Here is a 19846-nt window from a genome sequence, read left to right as displayed (position 1 = left end):
AAATACTTCACTGTAGATTTTTAGACCTTATCAAACTTACTTCTTAACCCACATCTTCTAATAGCTAACCGACAGGAACATCAAGTGTTCTTGCTTCTTTAGACGGCCATATATGGCTATCGCAAAGCCGAGGACCTTGGACTTCCTTCTGCAGGCATCCTGAGCTTTCGGCTTCCTGCTCCTGGGTGCTTGAGTGCTCTCTGCCCCCTCTTCACGCCCCTGCATCTTGGGTTGAGAAACGCATGGGTTCTCAATTCTCCTTTCTGGCTCTTAGCTCAGCTTGTGTTCTCTCTTGCACTGGCCATATGCATGACATTAGTAACACGGCGTGGCGGAAGGGCACGGTGTTTTGTCATTCTGGGCAAATCTCTCCAAGCCCAGCCCTGGGGTTCTTATCTTAAAAAAAAAAAAAAGCCAATAAACCGAGGGAGGATGAGAGAACGTGGGAGGCTGTGACTAGCACTTATCAGCTGCTTGATAAGTATTAACGTCCCGCCTCCCTCCCTGTTAGCATTCTTGGTGGCTTTGCACGCCAGATGTTTGCCTTTTTACTGTAAAACTTGACCTTGGTTCTCCTGGTTTAGTCATTCTTCTCGGTAGAATGGTGACTTTTTTGGTTTTGCTTTGTTTTTAAATGGAGGTGAAATTCCCTTAACATAAAATTAACCATTTTAAAATGTACGGTTCAATGCCATTTAGTACATTTACAATGTCGTGCAACCACCCCTTCTATCTGGTCCCCAAACACTTTCCTTACCCCAAAAGGAGAAGGTGACTCTTGTAAGATGCCAGCTTTGGGGTCAACTGGACCCTTTAGCTGTGTGACTTTGGGCAAGTATTGTAACCTCTGTCTTTTGTCTTCTCGTCTTTAAAATGGAAAAAATATTGATTATCTTACAGGATTTCTTAAAAAACAACTGTATTGAGGTATGATTTGTATACTGCAAAATTAACTCATCCTCAGTGTATAGTTCAGCGATTTTTAGTAAATTTGCGGACTTGTGCAAACATCGCCACAGTCCCAATTTTAGAACATTTCTATCATCTTCTGTTCCCTTCTCCAGCCCCTGGTCACCAGAGCACTAATCCGCTTTCTGTCTCTATGGAGTTCCCTTTTTCAGACATTTCACATAAATGGAACCAGACAAAGTGTGGCCTTTTGTGACTTGCTTCTTTCACTTAGCGTCACGTTTGGCGGCTCATCCGTGTTGTAGCACGTAGCAGGACTTCATTCCTTTGCCAGGCTGAGTGACATTCCAGCGTGTGGCTAGACCAGGTTTTGGCTATCTGCTCATCTGTTGGCGGACACTGGGTGGTTTCCCCGTTTCGGGTGTCAGAATGCTGCGTGCACCTGTGTTCACAGGTGGGGCGGTGTACGCTTTCACCTCTTTGGGCAGATCTCTAGGAGTGGAATTGCTGGGTCCTATCAAAGTGGTTTTTTTTCTTTCTTTCTTTTTTTTTTTTTTGAGACACAGTCTCACTCTGTTGCCCTGGCTAGAGTGAGTGCCGTGGCGTCAGCCTAGCTCACAGCAACCTAACACTCCTGGGCTCAAGCGATCCTACTGCCTCAGCCTCCCGAGTAGCTGGGAGTACAGGCACGAGCCACTGTGCCCGGCTGATTTTTTTTTTTCTATATATTTTTAGTTGTCCGATTAATTTCTTTCTATTTTTTTTAGTAGAGACGAGATCTCGCTCTTGCTCAGGCTGGTCTCAAACTCCTGAGCTCAAACAATCCGCCCGCCTCGGCCTCCCAGAGTGCTAGGATTACAGGTGTGAGCCACCGCGCCCAGCCCTATCAAAGTGTTTTGAGAATGACATTTGCTAATGTGTGTCATTCTCAGCACCACAACACGGTGCCTGGTGCACATTAAGTACTTAGCGACGGTCGTCATTGTTCACATTAGTTCCTTGTGGACTTTTTGCACGTGGATGATTTTCTGACTTTTAGACGCGTTATTTGTAGTTTTGGTAGCTTTGCCTGTATTCCTGTCTGTCACCATCCTGAAATTTGCTTTGCTTATTAAAGTCTCAGATCCACGCGTCACAGTGACTGTTTAGCTTCATAGTTCAGGGTTATCTGATCAGCCGAATCCCCCGCTTCACTCATTCACGCCACGAACATTCACCAGCTGCCTCGTGACTGCCAGGCCTGTGGGTTATATGGCCGAAACCTGTGTACCCGTTTTGCTGTAGTCCCATAATGTGGAATGGTATTTGCTGAATGAATGCAAACAAAGCCCCTGCCCTCAAGTAGCTGAGTGTGGCTGGACAGCCCAGTACGTGCCCAGGCTGGTCACTCAGACCCGGGACTGGAAGCCCCGCACCATTGCCACCAGCGGTGGCCGAGAGAACCAGTCGTGCCTGTCTCTTCCCAACTCCACGTATGGTGACGCAGCCACTGTGGGCATAGAATATTTACACCATGGAAATGGGCAAACGCCGCAGGTCAGAGCTTTCCTCCTCCGTGTCTTTTTCTTGGAGAGTTGGGTGTTAAACACTTACCAGCACATCCCTGCCTTCCCAGCCTCATGACCTATTACTCTCCCGACACCGATGGGGAAGCTGAGGCACAGGGCGTTGAAGGGACTTGCCCGGGGTCACGCAGCCGGAAGGGGGCAGAGCCAGAACTCCAGCCTAGCTCCCCTGGCCCATCCCCGCGTCTCGCCTGCACCCAGGCCCCGACCTCCAGACGTACTTTCTCTGCCAGTCATCCGCTGCCAGGTTTTCGTTGTGATCACTTGCTCCTGTGTCAGGCGCCGACGCTTCCTAGCGTGTTGCCGGAGCCGCACTTGGATCACGTCGTTTTCTTCTTAATGGAACAGTGTGTGTTTCTGTCGTTGCAGAATTTCGCTAAAGAGTTTGTGATCAGCGACCGCAAGGAGCTGGAGGAGGATTTCATCAAGAGCGAGCTGAAGAAGGCGGGCGGAGCCAATTACGACGCCCAGACGGAATAGCCCCGCCCTCCTCGCCAGAGTCATCGCCTGCTCCCCGGGGGAGGGGACCGCCGGCCTCGGCCACCAGCCCACCAGGCAGAGGAGAAGCCACGAGAGGCAGCGCCCGCCACCCCGTGTCCGCACCCCAGACCCCTTCCCGCTTCCCCGTCAAACCCCGCTGCGTCCCATCTCATGAAGCTCATGGAATATCTTTCTTTGATCTTTTTCTTTCTCCCTCCTTCTTTTTTGTTCTAAAGAAAAATCATTTGGATGCCAAGGTCCTGCATGTCATCAGATCGCAGGGGCCTACAGTGGTGACCACTTTTCCTGACATTTCTCTTATACGCGACGAGGCCTGCCCCGTGGGCTTCGCCACCACCTCGAGTGGCTTCCTCAGCCTGGGCTGGGGCCGCCACCTGGGTTTCCTGCTGCTCAGCCTCCCGGTCACCGCCGAGCTGCGCCGCAACTGCAGCCTTCATAAGCACACGCATTTATCCCGCGGGGCCACCGCAGACCTGCTAGAGTTGGCTCCGGGTCACCTGGCCCCACTCAGAGTTGCCTGCGCTACCTGTTCGACAATAGCGACAGCATTGCTGGGTGGTGACAAGTGTAGGTCTGGCCCGGACCGAATAAGATAAAATTTGCCTTAAAACTTGCCTGGCAGGGGCTTTGCTGCATGGTCTAAAACCCCCATTCCCACCCTTGTGACTGAGATTTCCTTGTGGCTTGGAAAGGAGGCAAAGTCTGAGTCCAGAGTTGACAGGAGGAATATTTCAGGGATAACCTCAGGGGCTCTCAAAGTGACGAGATGTTAGGGAGAGAGGCCCAGGGTGGGGAGCAGGAATTTAGGTAGCACTGAGAACCGATTCTGTCCCTTCGGCGAGGTCCCTGCGAGCAGTGGGGATGGCACTCACGGCCACCTGGGAGTCTGTGGTTTCAATCCTAGACCTGCGCCACAAACGCAAAAGGATTTATTTTGTTTTGTTTCTAAAGAAAGATGAGATTGGCTTGGTTCTTCATGAGCGCATTTTATATAGTTCTTTTTCTTTTTTTCCTTGCTCATTTCATTTTGGGGAAGAAATCTGTACTGTATTGGGGTTGTGAGGAACATCTCTGCACTCAAACAGTTTACAGAAATAAACGTTTTTTTGTTTTTCAAAAACCAGTTTGCTTTTCTGATTTGTCATGCAAAGGTTTCTTTCTTTAAGAACACAGGTAGTTGTCCTTCTGTTTGGATAGAGGAGGCATTTGTGGGGCTGCTCGGGGCTCATTCGCATTCAGCAGCTTGTTTAATTCTTAACAGCCGTGAGAAATAGGTGCTGTTTTCGTCCCCATTTTCTGGAAACCGAGGCTCAGAGAGACTAATTCACCCCAGATCACCCAGGCAGAAAGCGGCAGGGCTGGGACTTGAACCCAGGTCTCCTGCCGTTCCTGGAGCTGTGGCTTGAGAGGGGAGTGTGGAGGCCCTGGATTTGGGACAGGGACGTGACCACAGGTTGTGATTCTTCTTGACTGGCCGGAACACCCCTCTCTGCCTTTTCAGGAAAAGCCAAGAGAAAGCGTCTCCTTTGGCTTGGCCGTGACACCCTTTCCGAGGCTGCCCTAGAGCTGAGAAACTGGACTTCAGCACACCGCATCCTGTGGGAACTGAGAATCAGGCCAGAGGAGTTTTACACGCACAGGCGACCGGGCTTGCAGCAGCGGCGTGTGGGGCAGGGCGGGTGCAGGGAGAGGGCAGAAGCCAAAATCGGAGCAGGAAGGAATCCTACGTGGTGTGGGCAAGGCCAAGGCCAGGGCTGAGCTGCTCAGGGCATGGGGCCTGAGGGTTGCCACTATCCCACCCTGTCCTGTCCCAGCCATGTCTGGGTTCTAATACCTGCTCATTTGTTCACAGCTGTGTGGCTCTAGGCAAGTCAGTTAACCTCTCTGAGCCTCGATTTCCGCATCTGCAAAATGGGCCACAACCTTGCCTATTGCATGGGAAGGCTTAAGGAGCAGTGACGATTACGCTTGCAGAGGGCGTCTGTAAGGGCACCGTGTTATCACCTCATGCCTGCCACTAGTTCTCGTCACCTCTGTGGGCTTGTGTTTTTTTCTATACTTAGAACAGAGGGAGGTAAACTAGGTCTCTTGCTTCCCAGCATGTGAGCTTTAGCTACAGCCACAGAACTTGGGCCCAGAAGGGGTACATCTTCATGTCACTCTCGTGCACTCTGGCCTCCCTGGCCTGCTGGGCCCTACCCTGGGCTCACCGCCCACCCTACTCCCTGTCCCAAATAGGGGGTGGTGTAGAAAGATCGGAGGGCTCTCTCAAATCTGCCCCTAGGCCCGTGGTCTCAGCCCTGGCTGTGAATTAGGATCCCTGGGAGCTTTGCAAATACAAATGGGGCCTCCATCCAGACCTGGAAATCAGAGTGCCAGACTTGAGCAAATGCCACCTTTTCCTGTCCAGATGGCTGCAGAAGTGACCTGACCTGGGGCAGGCGGGATGGGGAGGCCTGCGTCTCCCTCCCGTGGGTTCCTCTTGTGAGTGGAATCTTGAAGGGTGAGTGTGGACGGATGTTTCTTGAGCACCTACTGTGTGCCAGACATTGGCCTCATTATGGGATCCCAGTGGTGAATGAACTCAGACAGTCCCCGCCCTCGACGAGGCTCAGTTTTGCAGGGATGAGGGATATTAATCAGCTTGTCCCACCAGTGGGCACACAGTTACAGCTGAGGATAAGCCCCCTTCTGAGAAATAAGCCCAGGTTTTATAAGAGAAGATTGCAAAGGCCCTGGACCTGGTTGAGGTATCAAGGAGGGCTTCCCTGAGGAGGTGGCACCTGAGCTGAAAACTCAGGGAGCAGAGGAGTGAGGTGGGCAAAGGGGGTGAAGGGGTGGGAGTGTGGACACAGGCTCCAGGAGGGGTGGCCCGGGGCCTGGAGCAGCTCATCTATATGAGCTAAGGAGTTTGGCTCATGAGTCGAGGAGTTTGGCTTTAACTTGAATAAGTACAGCTTGGGCCTTTGCTGGAGGGTCTGATGGGATTGTGAGATCTCCAAAGGCAGAGAAGGTTTACCTCTTATCCTCCCGTTAACCCTGGACCTAGCACCTAGCAGGTGCTTGGCAATGCACCTGGAGCTGCCCCACTGGGGCCTGCCCCTGCCGAAGCCTGGCTGCCCCACCGATAGGGCCTTGCTTAGATACGCTCTGAATTTATTTGCTCATTCAACAGCTGTTCCAGTTACTATTGCTGTGTAACAAATTACCGAATGAACCTAAATGGTGTAAAACAACAGCCATTTCATCTTGTCCTTGATGTGGTGGGACAGGCATCCAGGAAGGGCTCAGCCGGGCGGTTCTCACCTGCAGGGCTCTCTCGTTTGGTCATGGACAGATTGGGCGAGCCGGATGTCCACACTGGCCCTCTTCTGGGGCTGGCAGCTGCTGCTGGCTGGCGCCCAGGAGCTCAGCTGGGCTGTGGATGGCGTATTCACATGTGGCCCCGCCCGCATGGCGGCCTTGGGGTTGCTGGACTTCTTACAGGGTGGCTGGCTTTCCCGAGAGCCAGCGTCCCAATTGAGCCAGGAGGAAGCTGTGTGGCTTTCCTGACTTGGCCTCAGAAGTCGCGTGGCACCATTCCTACTGTATGCTATTGGGGGAAGTGGTCCTAAGCCCCCCAGGGTCAAGGGGAAGGGACAGGGACCCCACCTCTCAATGGGAGGCAGGCCGAGAAAGTTGTGTTCTTTCTTAAAAGCAATACACCTAACCGTGACCAGCACTGTGCCTGGCCTGGGGTGCAGGCGGAGCGAACCATCCCGTCCTCATGCTCCGGCGAAAGCACAGGTACTCAGAGTGTCAACCTCTGTGCCCTCGGGGAGGCTGCTCCTAGCTGATTGACCCCTGGGGATGCTTCTGCGTCTCAGCTTCCCTCCCATGGGCATTTATACCCCAGGGGTTATCTGGGGAGGGGGCCCAGCCCCAGGGCATCACCCTGGCTGGGGAGAGGTCTCCTGCAGCCTCCCTGCGCATGGGCTGTCCTCGGTACAGGCTCCCGGTTCCCCGTTTCTTAGTGAGCCATAGAACAGAGAGAAAAGCAGGACCCAGAACAGGCTGGCACCAGATGACCCATGAGGAACAGGTGGCCGTGCAGGCTCAGCTCTGGGCTCAGGCCGGGATCCGAGGTCTGTGGCTTACCAGCCGGGGAATCCTTGGCTGGTTCCGTCACCACTCTGAGCCTCAGTTTCCTCCTCTGTAAAACAAGTCCATGACGACAGCACTGACCTCACACGTTCATGTAAGGACTAAATGGGAGGAGCCTTGTAAAGGGCCTGGCACGATGTCATCTGCTGATGTTACCATGGTGACTCTGCGCGGTCCTGGGAGCAGCCCCGGCCTCACACCAAGGCAGCGATGGAGGCGTCTGCCCGTCTGCCCCTGCTGTCAACGCCAGAGCAGGCTGACACCTGGGTGGGGCTTGGGCGGGGGGAGTGTGGCTCTTAGACCCTCAATGGGAAGGGGGTGGGGCTGCGAGGGGAAAGGTTCAAATCCCAGCTCCACCGTGACAGGCTGTGCGACCTCAGGCGGGGTGCCTGACCCCCTTGAGGAGTTCCTAGGGCAAGTCAGCCACGCAAAGTTCAGCAGTTCATCGGCGCAGCGATGCGTCATCCGACTGCAAGGAGGGTCGCCGAATACGTGTGAACAGAAATACAGCCTACCACGGTCAGCTAGGAGACGGCTGAGCCAGGATTTGAACCCAGGCAGTGCCGGGCTCCAGTGTCTTCTCCTCAGCCCGTGCGGGGGGATCTCACAGGCACGGACGAAGCAATGAGTGGGCTCCAACATGGGAAGCAACTGGCCCATCCTCACCCGGGTCCCCAGCTGCCCCCGTGGCAGGACGAGCCCCGTGACAGGCGGTGCCCCAGGCTGCAGGCAGGGTGGAGCGGGGGCTCCAGCAATGGGCCGCTGTCCACGCAGAGGAGTAGGGCAGGCAGTCAGACCCAGCTCGGCCAGGGTGCCGCGACTGCGAACGCCACAGCCAGTCTTCCCCCAGCTGAGAGGACGGCAAAGGAAAGCTCTGGAGGCATCTCCTGGAGGACCATGTGCCGCCTCCGTCTGGGGGTCTTTTGCACACAATGGACTCCGATCCTCCAAGAAAGGCCTGGAAGCGTAGTTCAGTCGGGCAGCCGCCCCAACGCTGATTCTCCGCGGCTTGATCGGAATGTGTTGAGTCACGGCCTTGGACACCCGCATCCCAGGGACAGAGAAGTCAGAGTCTGGCCGAGAGCCACGTGCGCATCTGGCCAAAGAGCAGGCACGACGCGACCTTTCGTAAGAACTTCAAAGCAGAATCAAGAGAAGACGGAGCCCGCGGCCTGGGTGACACGCGCCCTCGTCAGACAGGACCGGCGGCGCCTGGAATCCGAGGCATCCGCGAGAGCTTCCGTTCTGTCGCCGAGGAAGGAGCTGCCACTCCCCCACACCTCGGGGCAGTTCTGTCCCCAGGGACAGAGCAAGGGAGGAGGCCGAAGGTATTGGGGCTTCAGGGTGCCACAAAATGAGTCACACTAGAGGAGCCCCGTCCCGCTGTCTTCGCCCACAGTTTGGAGAGAGAATCTCCGTGGTGGGCGTGCGCTTGACCTTCACCCCAGAATGGCCTTTAGCTGTGAGGTTCCCCCGCATTCCCCCACCTGGAGCAGCCGGTACCCTGACAGCCCAGGGACCTGCGAGAGTCCATTGTCGTTTGGACATAAATAAATGCTCAAGTCATGAAACCAAGAGAAAACATTTTTAGTGTTTTTTTTTCTTTCAGGATTATGCCTTATCCTCGAGCCTTTTCTTGTCCATCAGAAAGTTCTTCTTAAACTTAAAACAGAATTTCCCTCCCCAGACTGCAGCCCACGTCCACCCTCCCGCCACCAAGAGCACCTCAGGCCTGGGACCGAGTTCACGCTCCCAGTGGGGCCCCGTTTGTCTCTCTAGCCGGGACTGTGTCCACCTCTCTTCTCACGTACCCCAATCCGGACCCTGCTGTCCTTCCTTCACTCGCTCCCTCTCGAGAGACTGGGCTCTACTGGCCTGCCTCTTCTAGAAGTTTCCCCGCCCTGTGAAGGGGGCGGAAATGTGGCTCCCGGAAGTTACATCCATGCCCCAGAACCCGTGAACGTGACCCTATTTGTGAAAAGGGTCTTTACAGACGTAATTAAGTTAAAGACCACCCTGGATTTAGGGTGGACCCCAAATCTCACGACAGGCATGGGAGGGAGATTTGAGCCGGAGACGAGAGGGAGGAAGGCCGCGGGGCGACGCAGGCGCAGTGCCGTGAGGACGCCGGCAGCCCCCGGGAGCTGCAAGAGGCAGGAAGGACCCACCCCCGGAGCCTCCAGAGGGAGCACGGCCCTGCCCACGCCTGGGTTTTGGACCTCTGACCCCACAACCGTGAGCGAACAAATTCCTGCGTCGGCCCCCAGCTTGTGGCCCTTGGCTAGGGCGGCCCCAGGGAACTAACCTACCCTCTTCCCTCAGGTAGGGTAGGGGGCCCCTCCAGGGCAGGTGCTGTGTCCCCAGGGCCTGGCGGGAGGCCTTGCACACAATAGGTGCTCACTAAAGGACTGGTGAGTTGGGCTTCACTGGAGCCCCCATGTCTGAACGGGGAGGAGGTGGGCCCGGCCCAGACCTGCTCAGACCAGGGTCAGACCCGGTTCATCCTGAACTAGGCAAAGAGGCCAGGAGGCTTCCTGGCTTTGTCTGTCTGAGTGCTGGCTCCCACCTCTGGCTCTGTCCCCAGTCCTGCCCTTGGAATGGCAGCCGTCCTGTGTCCCTGTCCACCTGTCCAGCTTCTCCACCCCCAGGGGCTTGAACCCCTGACTCTGACTCCTCTTCCCTTTTAATCATCTCTGGAGGAGCATTAAGACACCACTGGGAGGGGTGCTGAGGACTGGCGCGCTCTCCCCAGGTGGCAGGTGTGGGACTTTGGCTCCTTCCAGGCGGGGCGGAGAGGCAGGTGTTGCCCTGAGGCTAACGGGGCTGTGGAGACTCCCCTTCCTGGGGAGGGGCTGTCCTGTCTGCCTGGCTGGGAACTGGCTCGAGGGAGCTGCCCCCACAACGGGGGACGCGGGAGTCCACGGGCCCCTGCGAACTGGGGCTGACGTCGGCCATGGGTTATGTCGCGTAAATCCAGAGAACTCGGGTGGACGGTGACAGGCCGTTCTTTGCTGCGTGGCTCGTCCCCAGCGGCTCCGTGTCTGATGTGACTGCTGAGGACGTGCGGAGACAGCGGGGGCGGGGGGGTGTGCACAGGCGAGACAAGCCGAGATGCTCCAGATACATCCCAGACACGAAGGGGGCTGTGTAGGCGACTGACACGGCCACGAGGGCGCAGCGACAGCCCTCGGGCTGCGTTTCCAAACGCAGTCTCCCGGTGCCGGTTATGCTCTGACGCACGTGGGCAGAAGCTCTTACTGCAGCGGGAACGACGGTGGGCGCCGGGAGGCAGGGCGAGCACAGAGTGGGGTCCTGCATGTCTGGTTCGCTTGTTTCTAAAAGAGCCGAAGGAAATACTCTCCGTAAAAGGCTGGCGTCTGTGCGATGAGCAGGCGGGAAGTTGTCACAGGGTCTCCCCCAGTTGTCTGTCTGGAACACAGACGTTTAGAAATGCTTTTTTTTTTTAACAGACGAGGGATTTCACATAGCACACCTGGCCCACCTGGCACAGGTGACTTGGTTTAAAGTACACCTGGCAGAAGAGTCAGCAGGAAGCTAAGTAAAAAGGTAATAAAGCTCCTCCCAGAGGCCCAGTAGTGAGCAGAAAAGACAATCACTGCTCAGGAGCAGGAGTTTCGAGTTTGACGTGCAGCTGGTTGCTGCCAAAAACAAAATTGTTGGTTTGAAAGACCAAGAGGGAGAATGTCCCCAGGAGTCCCCTGTGTCCCCCTACAGACGGCCTCCCTTAGGACCCGGGGCCCACGCCAGGGCCCTCATCTCTGTCTTTCCTGCACCCAGCTCTCCAGCCTCCCAGATGCCCCCCACCCGCTCCCCACCACCCCTGCGGAGAGCTTGGCCCAGTGCCTGCCAATAGCAGGAGCCCAATAACCACCCACTTAATGGACGGATGGCACCTAAGCGTCCCGTGCCACGGAGATCAGCAACCCCTCAACCCCACCTGGAACGTAAGCGTGGAGAGCTGTGCTTCTCCAAGGCTGTCCCCAGACCTCCTGCAGCAAAAGCACCTTGCGTGTTTGCCAAAATGCTGACGCCCAGGCCCCACGCCAGGCCCTGTGAGTCCCGCTCTTTGGGGATGGGTCCCAGGATCTGCGGGTTGGGCAAGTTTCCCAGGTGACTCTTAGATCTCTAATGGGACCATCTTTGCGGAGGATGGAGCCTAATCACGCTCTTTCTCCAGTGGTCCTTAACGGGTGGCCTGGGGAGCCCAGCATTAGCGTCACCTGGAAGCTTGTTTGAAAGGCAAATCCACAAGCCCCGTCTCCGGCCAGGCGCATCTGGGATGTGGAGTCGGCGACCCCGACTCCGGTGCAGTTTAAACACGCTCAGCGCGATGCTGGTGCGTCCAGCTTGAGGGAGAACCGTTACCTTTGACCACAGCCCCACCCTCCTCATTTTTGCTAGAAAAGAAACTTTGATTCCATTTTAGAAGAATTTTTTGAATGAACTTAATTCTTTTATAAGTATTATATGCCATCCTAAAAATAATGAGAAAACAGATAAAGCGGAGGAAGATAAAAATGACCTTCTACTCCACCTCTCAGAGGTAACTGTCGTCACAGCCTTGCAGAATTTTTAATCAGCACATACATATTTATTTTCAAAATTTAAGATTATACTCTATATTTTTGTGACCTGCTCTTTTCACTTACCAGTATATGGTGAACACTTCTTCACATCAATGAATACTACTCGTCATTTTTTTTGGTTTATACTGGATGGCTGTGCAATGATTTATTTAGCCAAACCTCTATGGCTGGATATTTAGAGAGCTGGGATTGGCAAGCTGGGACAGGACTTCACGCACCTGGCTGCGCGGGGTGCAATGCGCCGCTGCGGGGAGGCTGCTCACCTGAGCTAACACGCAACAGGTGCCCCAGAATCGTGCAGCGCGGGACCCACACAACAGTGCCAGAATCCCCACCCCAAATTTTGAATTGGTGGCCCACATTCAAAGATGGAAAGATTTTCACATAAAAAAATCTGCCTTTCGATTATTCTTGATAAATCCAAAGATCCAATAGCCCTGGATTTACGTTCCTGCGGAGTAACAAGGGGCCAAGGCTGAGTTAAGGCTGCCTGTACGGATGTCGGGTGAGGCGGGCCCAAGCTCCAGGGCCCTCCAGCCCCCAGCCAGCCACTTAATCTCTCTGTCATCCTTTCATTAGCTCCTTTCTGTTAACTCTCTGGTTCCCGCAAGCATTTGAGTTTGCCACCCCTCGAGGACACTGTTAATACCCGTTGAAGGAATCATTCTCCAAAGTCACAATAGTCTAGAGACAGAAGATGCTTCCTTTATTTCATTTAAATAGCCCAGATGGGGAGTTGCTATGGCAACTCTGGGACCATATTGCAGATTGTTTCGGGGAAGATCACAGAACATCCTCCAAGCAGCCGCACCCCTCCCCCACCCCCACCCGCACCCTGACTCCATGGGTAGTAACTTCCAGCCTGGATGCAGTTCCAGCTGCTCTTGAGTAGGGAATGCGCAGGCGTGCTCGTAGCACAGAACGTTAGCTCTGAAAGGGAACGCAGGGATCATTTAGCAGTGGGTTCTGGTTCCTCCCCCACAAATGATTCCTTTTCTTGTTTACCTCCCCATGCATCATTCTGTGTTTTGGAACAATTGTCTGCCAAACAAGCTGCATTTAGGAAGCACAGTTTGTTTTCTCATATAAAAAGAAAACCAAAATGAATAGTGGCGGCCAATGTCATTATGGTTAAGTAAATGGGTTCTAATTCTGGCTCTGTCATTCACTGGCTGTGTGACCTTGGGCAAGTTGCAAAGCCTCTCTGAGCCTTGGTTTTATCACCTTTTAAAGAATTATCATAACAGTAGTCTGCGTCTTATAAGGTTGCTGCAAAATATCTGATGCATGGTAACCCGGAAGCACTCAGCGCAGTGCTTGGCGGACAGCAGCCACTCGGTGCAGAATGGCTGTTAAAATCGTGATTATCAGTAATAATCCGAATGTGGGCTTAGCAGAAGTTAACCTGTACAGCCGCGCTGAGGTTAAAGCAGCAAAACTTGACCCCCACTACTACGGTTTTGGTCATCCTAGAAACGGCCTGGAGGGCACGGCAAGGCTCTCCTTGCTGCTGGGCCATGGACACGGTGTCAGACCTTGTAGCTAGATTCTGCCGATCTCCCAGGCCCCAGTCTGGGTCCTTGACTTCCTGTGGTTTAGTCGCTGTCCTGGATAATGACTCTTGGCACTCAGCATTCATCCCCAACTCCTTCTAGTGCTGCCAATGCTGAAAAGTTAAAAACAAGTTACTCAAACTCTCCTGGAGCTGGGGTACCGGGTGTGAATTTGGTTGTGCCAATTAAATGCATTCATGTGAGAGTTGGAAGAGAGGAGGGAGGCAGAAGCCGTCGCTCGGTGGCCTGTTTTCTCTTGGCAAGCAAGCTTCGGCGATATTGCTGTCTGGTCTCTGGTTTGCAGGTGTCTACGGCAGTGTGGAGGCAGCTCTGGGGCTCTGACCCCTGAGTTGCAGCTCAAGGTTGTGCTCTGGACCCAACAGTCCAGAGGCAGCTGTCTGATTCTCTGCCTTCCTGCTCGTGGCAGCTCCCCCGGTGGGTCAGTGCTGCGGCTCTGGGGGTCGTTACCACAGCCTGGAGCCCACCCCAGCCAGCGCCTCAGTTTTGCAAGCATCTGATACCCTGTATTAAATTGCTTTCTGCCTGAATTACTTAGGTAGGGGAGGAAAATTTTTCTTTTTCCTCTACCCATCTTAGGTTCCTTGGCTGATGCCCTATAAATTAGACTAATGAAAGACATATTCACAAGAGAAAAAGAAACAGAAGTTTATATGTGTATTGCAAGCACACTCAGGAGCACCCACTGCTGAGTAACTCAAAGGGCAGTTAGAACTTGGGCTTATATTGCATCTTAACAAAAGAATGATATATCTGTAGAGAAGGGACAAGACGAAGGAACAGGACTGTGAACTTCTAGGGGAATTGTAAATAGATTGGGAAACTAATGGAAGATAAGGGCTGGTTAACAAAGTTTATTGTGTAGATTCTTCTCCAGTGGTCTTGGGCTAATAGGGTTGCCTCTGGTGATTAATTTCTGTCCTTCCTGATAGGAAGGTGGTTGGGGGACACAGTTAGAAATGTATGTCCTGCTTTTAGGCAAATGGGGGAGGGCAGAGATTTTCTTGTATCTACATCTTAACTGTCTTCAGCTCCAAATCACCCTTATGCCAAAGTGGCATGTTTTGGGGTGGCCTGGTCTGCTACCCTCCTGCAGAAACGAATGGTTTCTGCTTTCTGCTCTGAGCTTCCCATACGCCACCTCCTGGGGGCCGATCGCTGCTGGCTGCCTGGTGTGCACCTGCCCTGCCCCTCCCTCACCAGCTGCGTCTTGGTCGGCCTGAGTCAGGTCTCACCGCCAGTGTAGACAACTCACTTACACTGCAGCTGCCTGCACAGGGGCAGCTGGGCCCCTCCCAGAGAATAGCGTGTGGGGTGCGGCTCCAGGTTCTCACCGCACTCCGATTTCTGAACCTCTTACTCGGCAATAAGTAAGTTCAAAAGTCACTAAGAAACGTTTCAGAAGTAAAAATTACGAGCCTGGCTTGAAAACAACTCCCGGTGTCATTGTCGTGAGGCAGCACCAGTCTTCCTTTGTACCCGGCAGATTTAGTGATTACACTGTGAGCTTTTGCTTATTTAATGCTCTAACCTTTTTAACTGCAAACGTAATACATATTCAATGCAACTAATTTTAATAATACAGAATTCTAGACAACAAAAAGTGAAAATTTTCCTTCCCAATGCCCCGCTCCATCAAGATACCCACTACTTACGGTTAGGTCTGCATTCTTCCAGACTGTCTCTTCTTTGGCCGTGTACAGACACACACACACACATACAGGTGTGCACAGGTATAATTTTTTTGATAAAAATTGTACATGTGTGAAATTATATATATGATATATGTATATACGTGTAGTTTTGTAATTACACCAAGGAAATTGACGTAATTGCAGTTGCATCAATTAAGTGCATGTAATTAACAGCGCGTCAAGGAAGATGCTCGTACAGCTACATCGCATTTTCTCTGGCAGCTCTGTAGCATGTGAGATCATGGGGGTATCACAGTTTACCTCACCAGGCCCTCATGGCGGGTGTTGTTGTAGGCGGACTGCTACGGTGGCCGTGGTGCCCCACACCCTGTATCCCCTCGGCTTGCGTGTGGGAGGAACCTATAAACACGATGGGACGACACCCCGTGGTTAGGCCATGTTACATGGCACCATTGACGGTGAGAAGGGGAGATGCTTCTCGGTGGGCCTGACCTAATCAGGAAAGCCCTCGGCAGGCCGGAGTCTCCGGGGCAGGTGTATGCAACATGGGAGAGGGTTTGGCTCCAGGGAGACTCCCCATCACTGAGGTGGGGGGCAGGGTGCAGGGCATGGAAGGGGCTGAGAGAGGCTTCCAGGAGATGAGGGTGACCCCTGGCCAACAGCCAGCGAGAACACGGGGACCCAGGCTTTGTCATATGGAGCCGCAAAGAAATGAATTCTGCCGGCAAACTGAGCGGTCTCGGGAGAGACCCGGCTCCGGTGAGGACGCGGCTGCTGGCATCTTGCCCTCCGCCCCGTGGTACCCTGAGCAGAGGACCCAGCCGCGCCTGTCCGGACTCCCGAACCGCAGAGCTGTGAAGTCATACGTGGGTGGGTGTTTTTGTGGGGAGGGAAGGGTGTTGTTTGAAGTCACCGAGTTTGCTGTCATTTGTTATAGATGACTGATGTGGCATTTGCATTGTTTCCAGTTTTTGTTTGTTTGCTTGTTTCTAATGAACATTTCTGTCTTGAACCTCCTTGAATACACCTTATTCCAGAGTTTCGGTGGGATGGGTTGCTAGAGGGTTTCTGGACTAACTATTTAGATTATCGGTGTGAATTACCAAATCTCGCCTCAAGCCATGTGCCCATTGACACCACTGTTTCCCCTCCCCCTCGCCAATGCCAGGTACCGTCCATCTTGTGTGTGTGTGTGTGTGTGTGTGTGTGTGTGTGTGTGTGTATGTGCGTGCGTGGTGAAACACACACAGGACTTACCATTTCGGCTACTTTAAAGTGATGGAGGCAGCAGCACGCAGTACGTTCACGATATTGTCCAACTTCACCGCCGCCCCACAAGGAAACCCCGTAGCTGTCAGTCACTCCCCAGCCCCTGGCACCCGCTAATCTGCTTTCTGTCTTTCATTATTAATCTTTTTACTTCTGCCAATCGGATATACAAATAGGGGCACTTATTTCTAGCTGCTCCAATGACAGGATGTGCGTTTGGAAGGAAGCGCAGGGCTCTCTCCTGGAGCTCAGACGTGTGATTGAACAGCCCCCCTCCCGACCCGGGGGCACAGCCTCTGCCCCTCCCCTTCCCCCCTGCACCTGCCTCTGTCGACTCCCACCTCAGCGTCAGCCCCGACTTCTCTGGTTGAGACCTCAGCATGTCCTCTCTCTTCCCTCCCTTGTCCCCAGGTCCCTGCCGACTCTAACTGGGAAAGGCCTCCCGCGTGTCGTCCTGCCTCCCCGCTTAGCCGAGACCCTCCCCTGGCCCCTGGCCTGGGGTTGGCTGAGGAGGCAGGGGCTGAGGAACCGAGGCCTGGCGAGGGGCCTGGTGAGCAAGGGAGGGCGGGCTGGAGGCCGGCACCAGGGAGACAACAGGGAGAGGTGGGGCTTGTGGCCAAGAGGAGGGCACGTGCCCTTCTAAAGGGGGCAGCTGCCACCCCCACGCTGATGGTGGCTGTGTGTTCCCAGAGCTGCCGCTTTTCAAAAGAAGTCCCAAATATGGATGTTTATATAAAGGTGATTGGCATCTCATCCAAAAAAGCACGTTCTCATTGTCCTGGCCAACATGGAGGTGCGGGGGCTGGCACACAGGGGGCCATGTGCCCCACACACTGGCTTCTTTGCCAGCAGAGCAAGAGGTGCGGGGATAGCGGGTCTCCAGGTTGCTGGAGGCTTGAAAACCCGAGACAGACACTCTCAGCTCCCTCACTCCTGCCGGGCCCTTTACAGCTTCTAGAACATTCTCTCCAGCTGCCTGAGTCCCTGTGCCTGTTTCCATGGCACTGCAGAGCGTCTGAGGAAGAAGCAAGCCTGTGTGCTGTTTCCTCTGGGGCGCCTCAAGGCCCCCCTTTCAGCCAAGCGCCCCCACCCCGTGCGACGTGGCAACACCTTAGGCCTGGGATTGTCCCAGTGGATTTATGGGCACCCCGAACAGATGCCGTGGGAGGGCCCCGACCTCCCCCACGGAGTGGATTGTGCTGAGATGGCATTGGGGGCTGAGGGATTACTGGGCAGAGAGAGAGAGAGAGAGAAAGAAAGAAAACCCAACACAAAGCCCAGCCTTCGGGAGCAGGCCGGGCACGCCAGCTGTCAGGGAGGGACCCGTGCTGGGGGTCTATCAGACAGAGGGGAACGCTAGCTCTGACAAGCCCGTGGGGGCCTTAAAACGCTTAAAACAGATGCCTAGGGACCCTGCTTTAGGCTGTGGGCTCCGTGGGAAGCCCAGAGCTGATGCCTTCCCACGCGCATAAGACCTGAGACCCTAAGTTAGTGTCCACGGCAGACATCTGAGCGTGAGGGCTGCTATCAGGAAGAGTCTTTTTTTTTTTTTTTTATTTTGAGACAAAGTCTCACTATGTTGCCTGGGCTAGAGTGCCGTGGCGTCAGCCTAGCTCACAGCAACCTCAAACTCCTGGACTCAAGCGATCCTCCTGCCTCAGCCTCCTGAGTAGCTGGGACTACAGGCATGTGCCACCATGCCTGGCTAATTTTTTCTATATATTTTTAGTTGTCCAATTAATTTCTTTCTATTTTTAGTAGAGACAGGGTCTCGCTCTTGCTCAGGCTGGTTTCGAACTCTTGAGCTCAAACAATCCGCCCGCCTCGGCCTCCCAGAGAGCTAGGATTACAGGCGTGAGCCACCGCGCCCGGCCCAGGAAGAGTCTTTTAGAACAACTCCCAGGCAGGCCCCCACCGTGAGTGTCACCTCGCCCAAATGTCAGCAGTGCCAGTGTTGAGAAGGCCTGCTACAGATGGAGCATTCTTTTTTTACGGTGGCAGACTCCATAGAGTACATGTTTGTTTATTTTATTTAACCACTCGCCTATCGATGAACATTTAGGCCATTTCTGAATCTTTACCATTGTGATCGATGCCACAAGGAACATCCTTGCACAAACGTCCCCGCCTCTGTGCACACGGGCAGGTGTTTCCTGAGAACAGACACTCGGCGGAGGGCGTGGACCTTTGAAATGGGGAGAGAACACGCCGGGCCACCCTCCGAACAGGCTGTCTGCAAGCGTACTGCCCACACAGCATGGCAGGGGCGCCAGCTTCCCCACCTGCCCCGCGGGCGAGCCCTTGCTCAGCATAGTGCACCGGGCCGGAGGGAGATGGAATGGCCTGTCCTGAGAGCAGGGCAAAGACAGCCCACGATGCTCTTTCTCTCTCTGAGCTGGCTCCTCACGGTGCTGCTCTGTGCGAGTCAGATCGCAGCTCTGCCGCTCACCACTCGTTTCACCTCTCTGTGCCTCAGTTTGTCCATCTGTAAAATGGAGCTAATGAAAGCACTCCAAGCTTCAGGATTGTTGGGAGAATCAGTTAATACGTGCAAAGACCCTCTGGCCTGCTGAGCACTCCACGAACATGGGCTGTCCTGTAGCACATTCTTTAAAGACAGCTGTTTGCATCATTTGCAACGCCGAGAAATTGGAAGCAGCCGGATGTCCCCCGGGGAGGGAAACGCCAAGTGCTTTACGGGGTCCCCAGTGAGCAGCGTGATAACCAGGCTTTCGAAGTGATTCCAGGGGAGCGTATATTCAGGGCAACTTGAGTCTTTGATCCTGGGTTGCAAATACAAATTTTAAAAAATAAAAATGATTCCAGGACTGGGACTCAGGGGTCAGCCAGGGGGTGAGGACAAGGCAGAAGAGCCCTGAGGGAATGAAAACCCCGAATTCACCAAGGGATTGCCCCAGAGAGGCTTTTGAACCAGAAGGAGGTCGATTATCCTAAAGTGCCACAATTACGGTTTTCTCTGCCTCAGAAGCTCGTGGAGAGCAGCTACAGAGAAATCAGGTTTCGTTTTCGCACATTTAAAACAAAATGAACCGGGGACTCCGCAGCACAGGCGAGATGCCTGGAATACCAAGGAGAGGTGTGAGCAGCCCTGACCCCAGCGGCAGTGCGCCCAGGCTCCCGCCCTCTGCCCGCTGTGTGTCTCCACGGGAGTCCCCTTGCGCTGCAGTGAGCCCTCTGCCTCTGCGCTTGCTCGCCGCGTCCGCCCTCGGATGCCGGCTGCGGGGCGGCTTCGTGTAGCTCCTTCCCTTGTCTGTTCCCAGCGCCTGGGGGGCGCCTGGGACACCATAGGCGCTCAGAAGACGGGTATTTCTGTTTCTGCTGTAAAATATCGGCCATGTGACAATGACTAGGAGGGAATGTGGGGAAAACGTCAAACAGTATATTGATTCAGATTCATGGTGTGAAAACTTGGAAACCGAAATGGGCTGTACACGGATTTCTCCAAAGGCCAAACGGGCAACTCTGTTAGTTATTTTTATTTCATTTTTTATTTTGAGACAGAGTCTCGCTTTGTTACCCGGGCTAGAGTGAGTGCCGTGGCGTCAGCCTAGCTCACAGCAACCTCAAACTCCTGGGCTCAAGCAATCCTTCTGCCTGAGCCTCCC

General features: G+C 54.1%; 1 protein-coding gene across 1 annotated transcript in view; it reads left to right on the top strand.

Annotated features, from left to right (window-relative positions):
• The window catches only part of COTL1 (coactosin-like F-actin binding protein 1), a 40227-nt gene extending 36132 nt beyond the window's left edge, over window positions 1–4095 (top strand). The window contains exon 4 of the mRNA XM_012648211.1: window positions 2844–4095. Within this exon, the coding sequence (XP_012503665.1) occupies window positions 2844–2954 (111 nt within the window). The 3' untranslated portion in view covers window positions 2955–4095. The remainder of the gene's footprint in view (window positions 1–2843) is intronic.
• The last annotated feature ends 15751 nt before the right edge of the window (window positions 4096–19846 follow it).

Source organism: Propithecus coquereli, unplaced genomic scaffold (assembly GCF_000956105.1).
Source record: "Propithecus coquereli isolate 6110/MARCELLA unplaced genomic scaffold, Pcoq_1.0 Scaffold280, whole genome shotgun sequence".
Classification (NCBI taxonomy): domain Eukaryota; kingdom Metazoa; phylum Chordata; class Mammalia; order Primates; family Indriidae; genus Propithecus; species Propithecus coquereli.
Note: the sequence above shows the minus strand (reverse complement) of the source record. Positions and strands in the feature narration are given on the sequence as shown.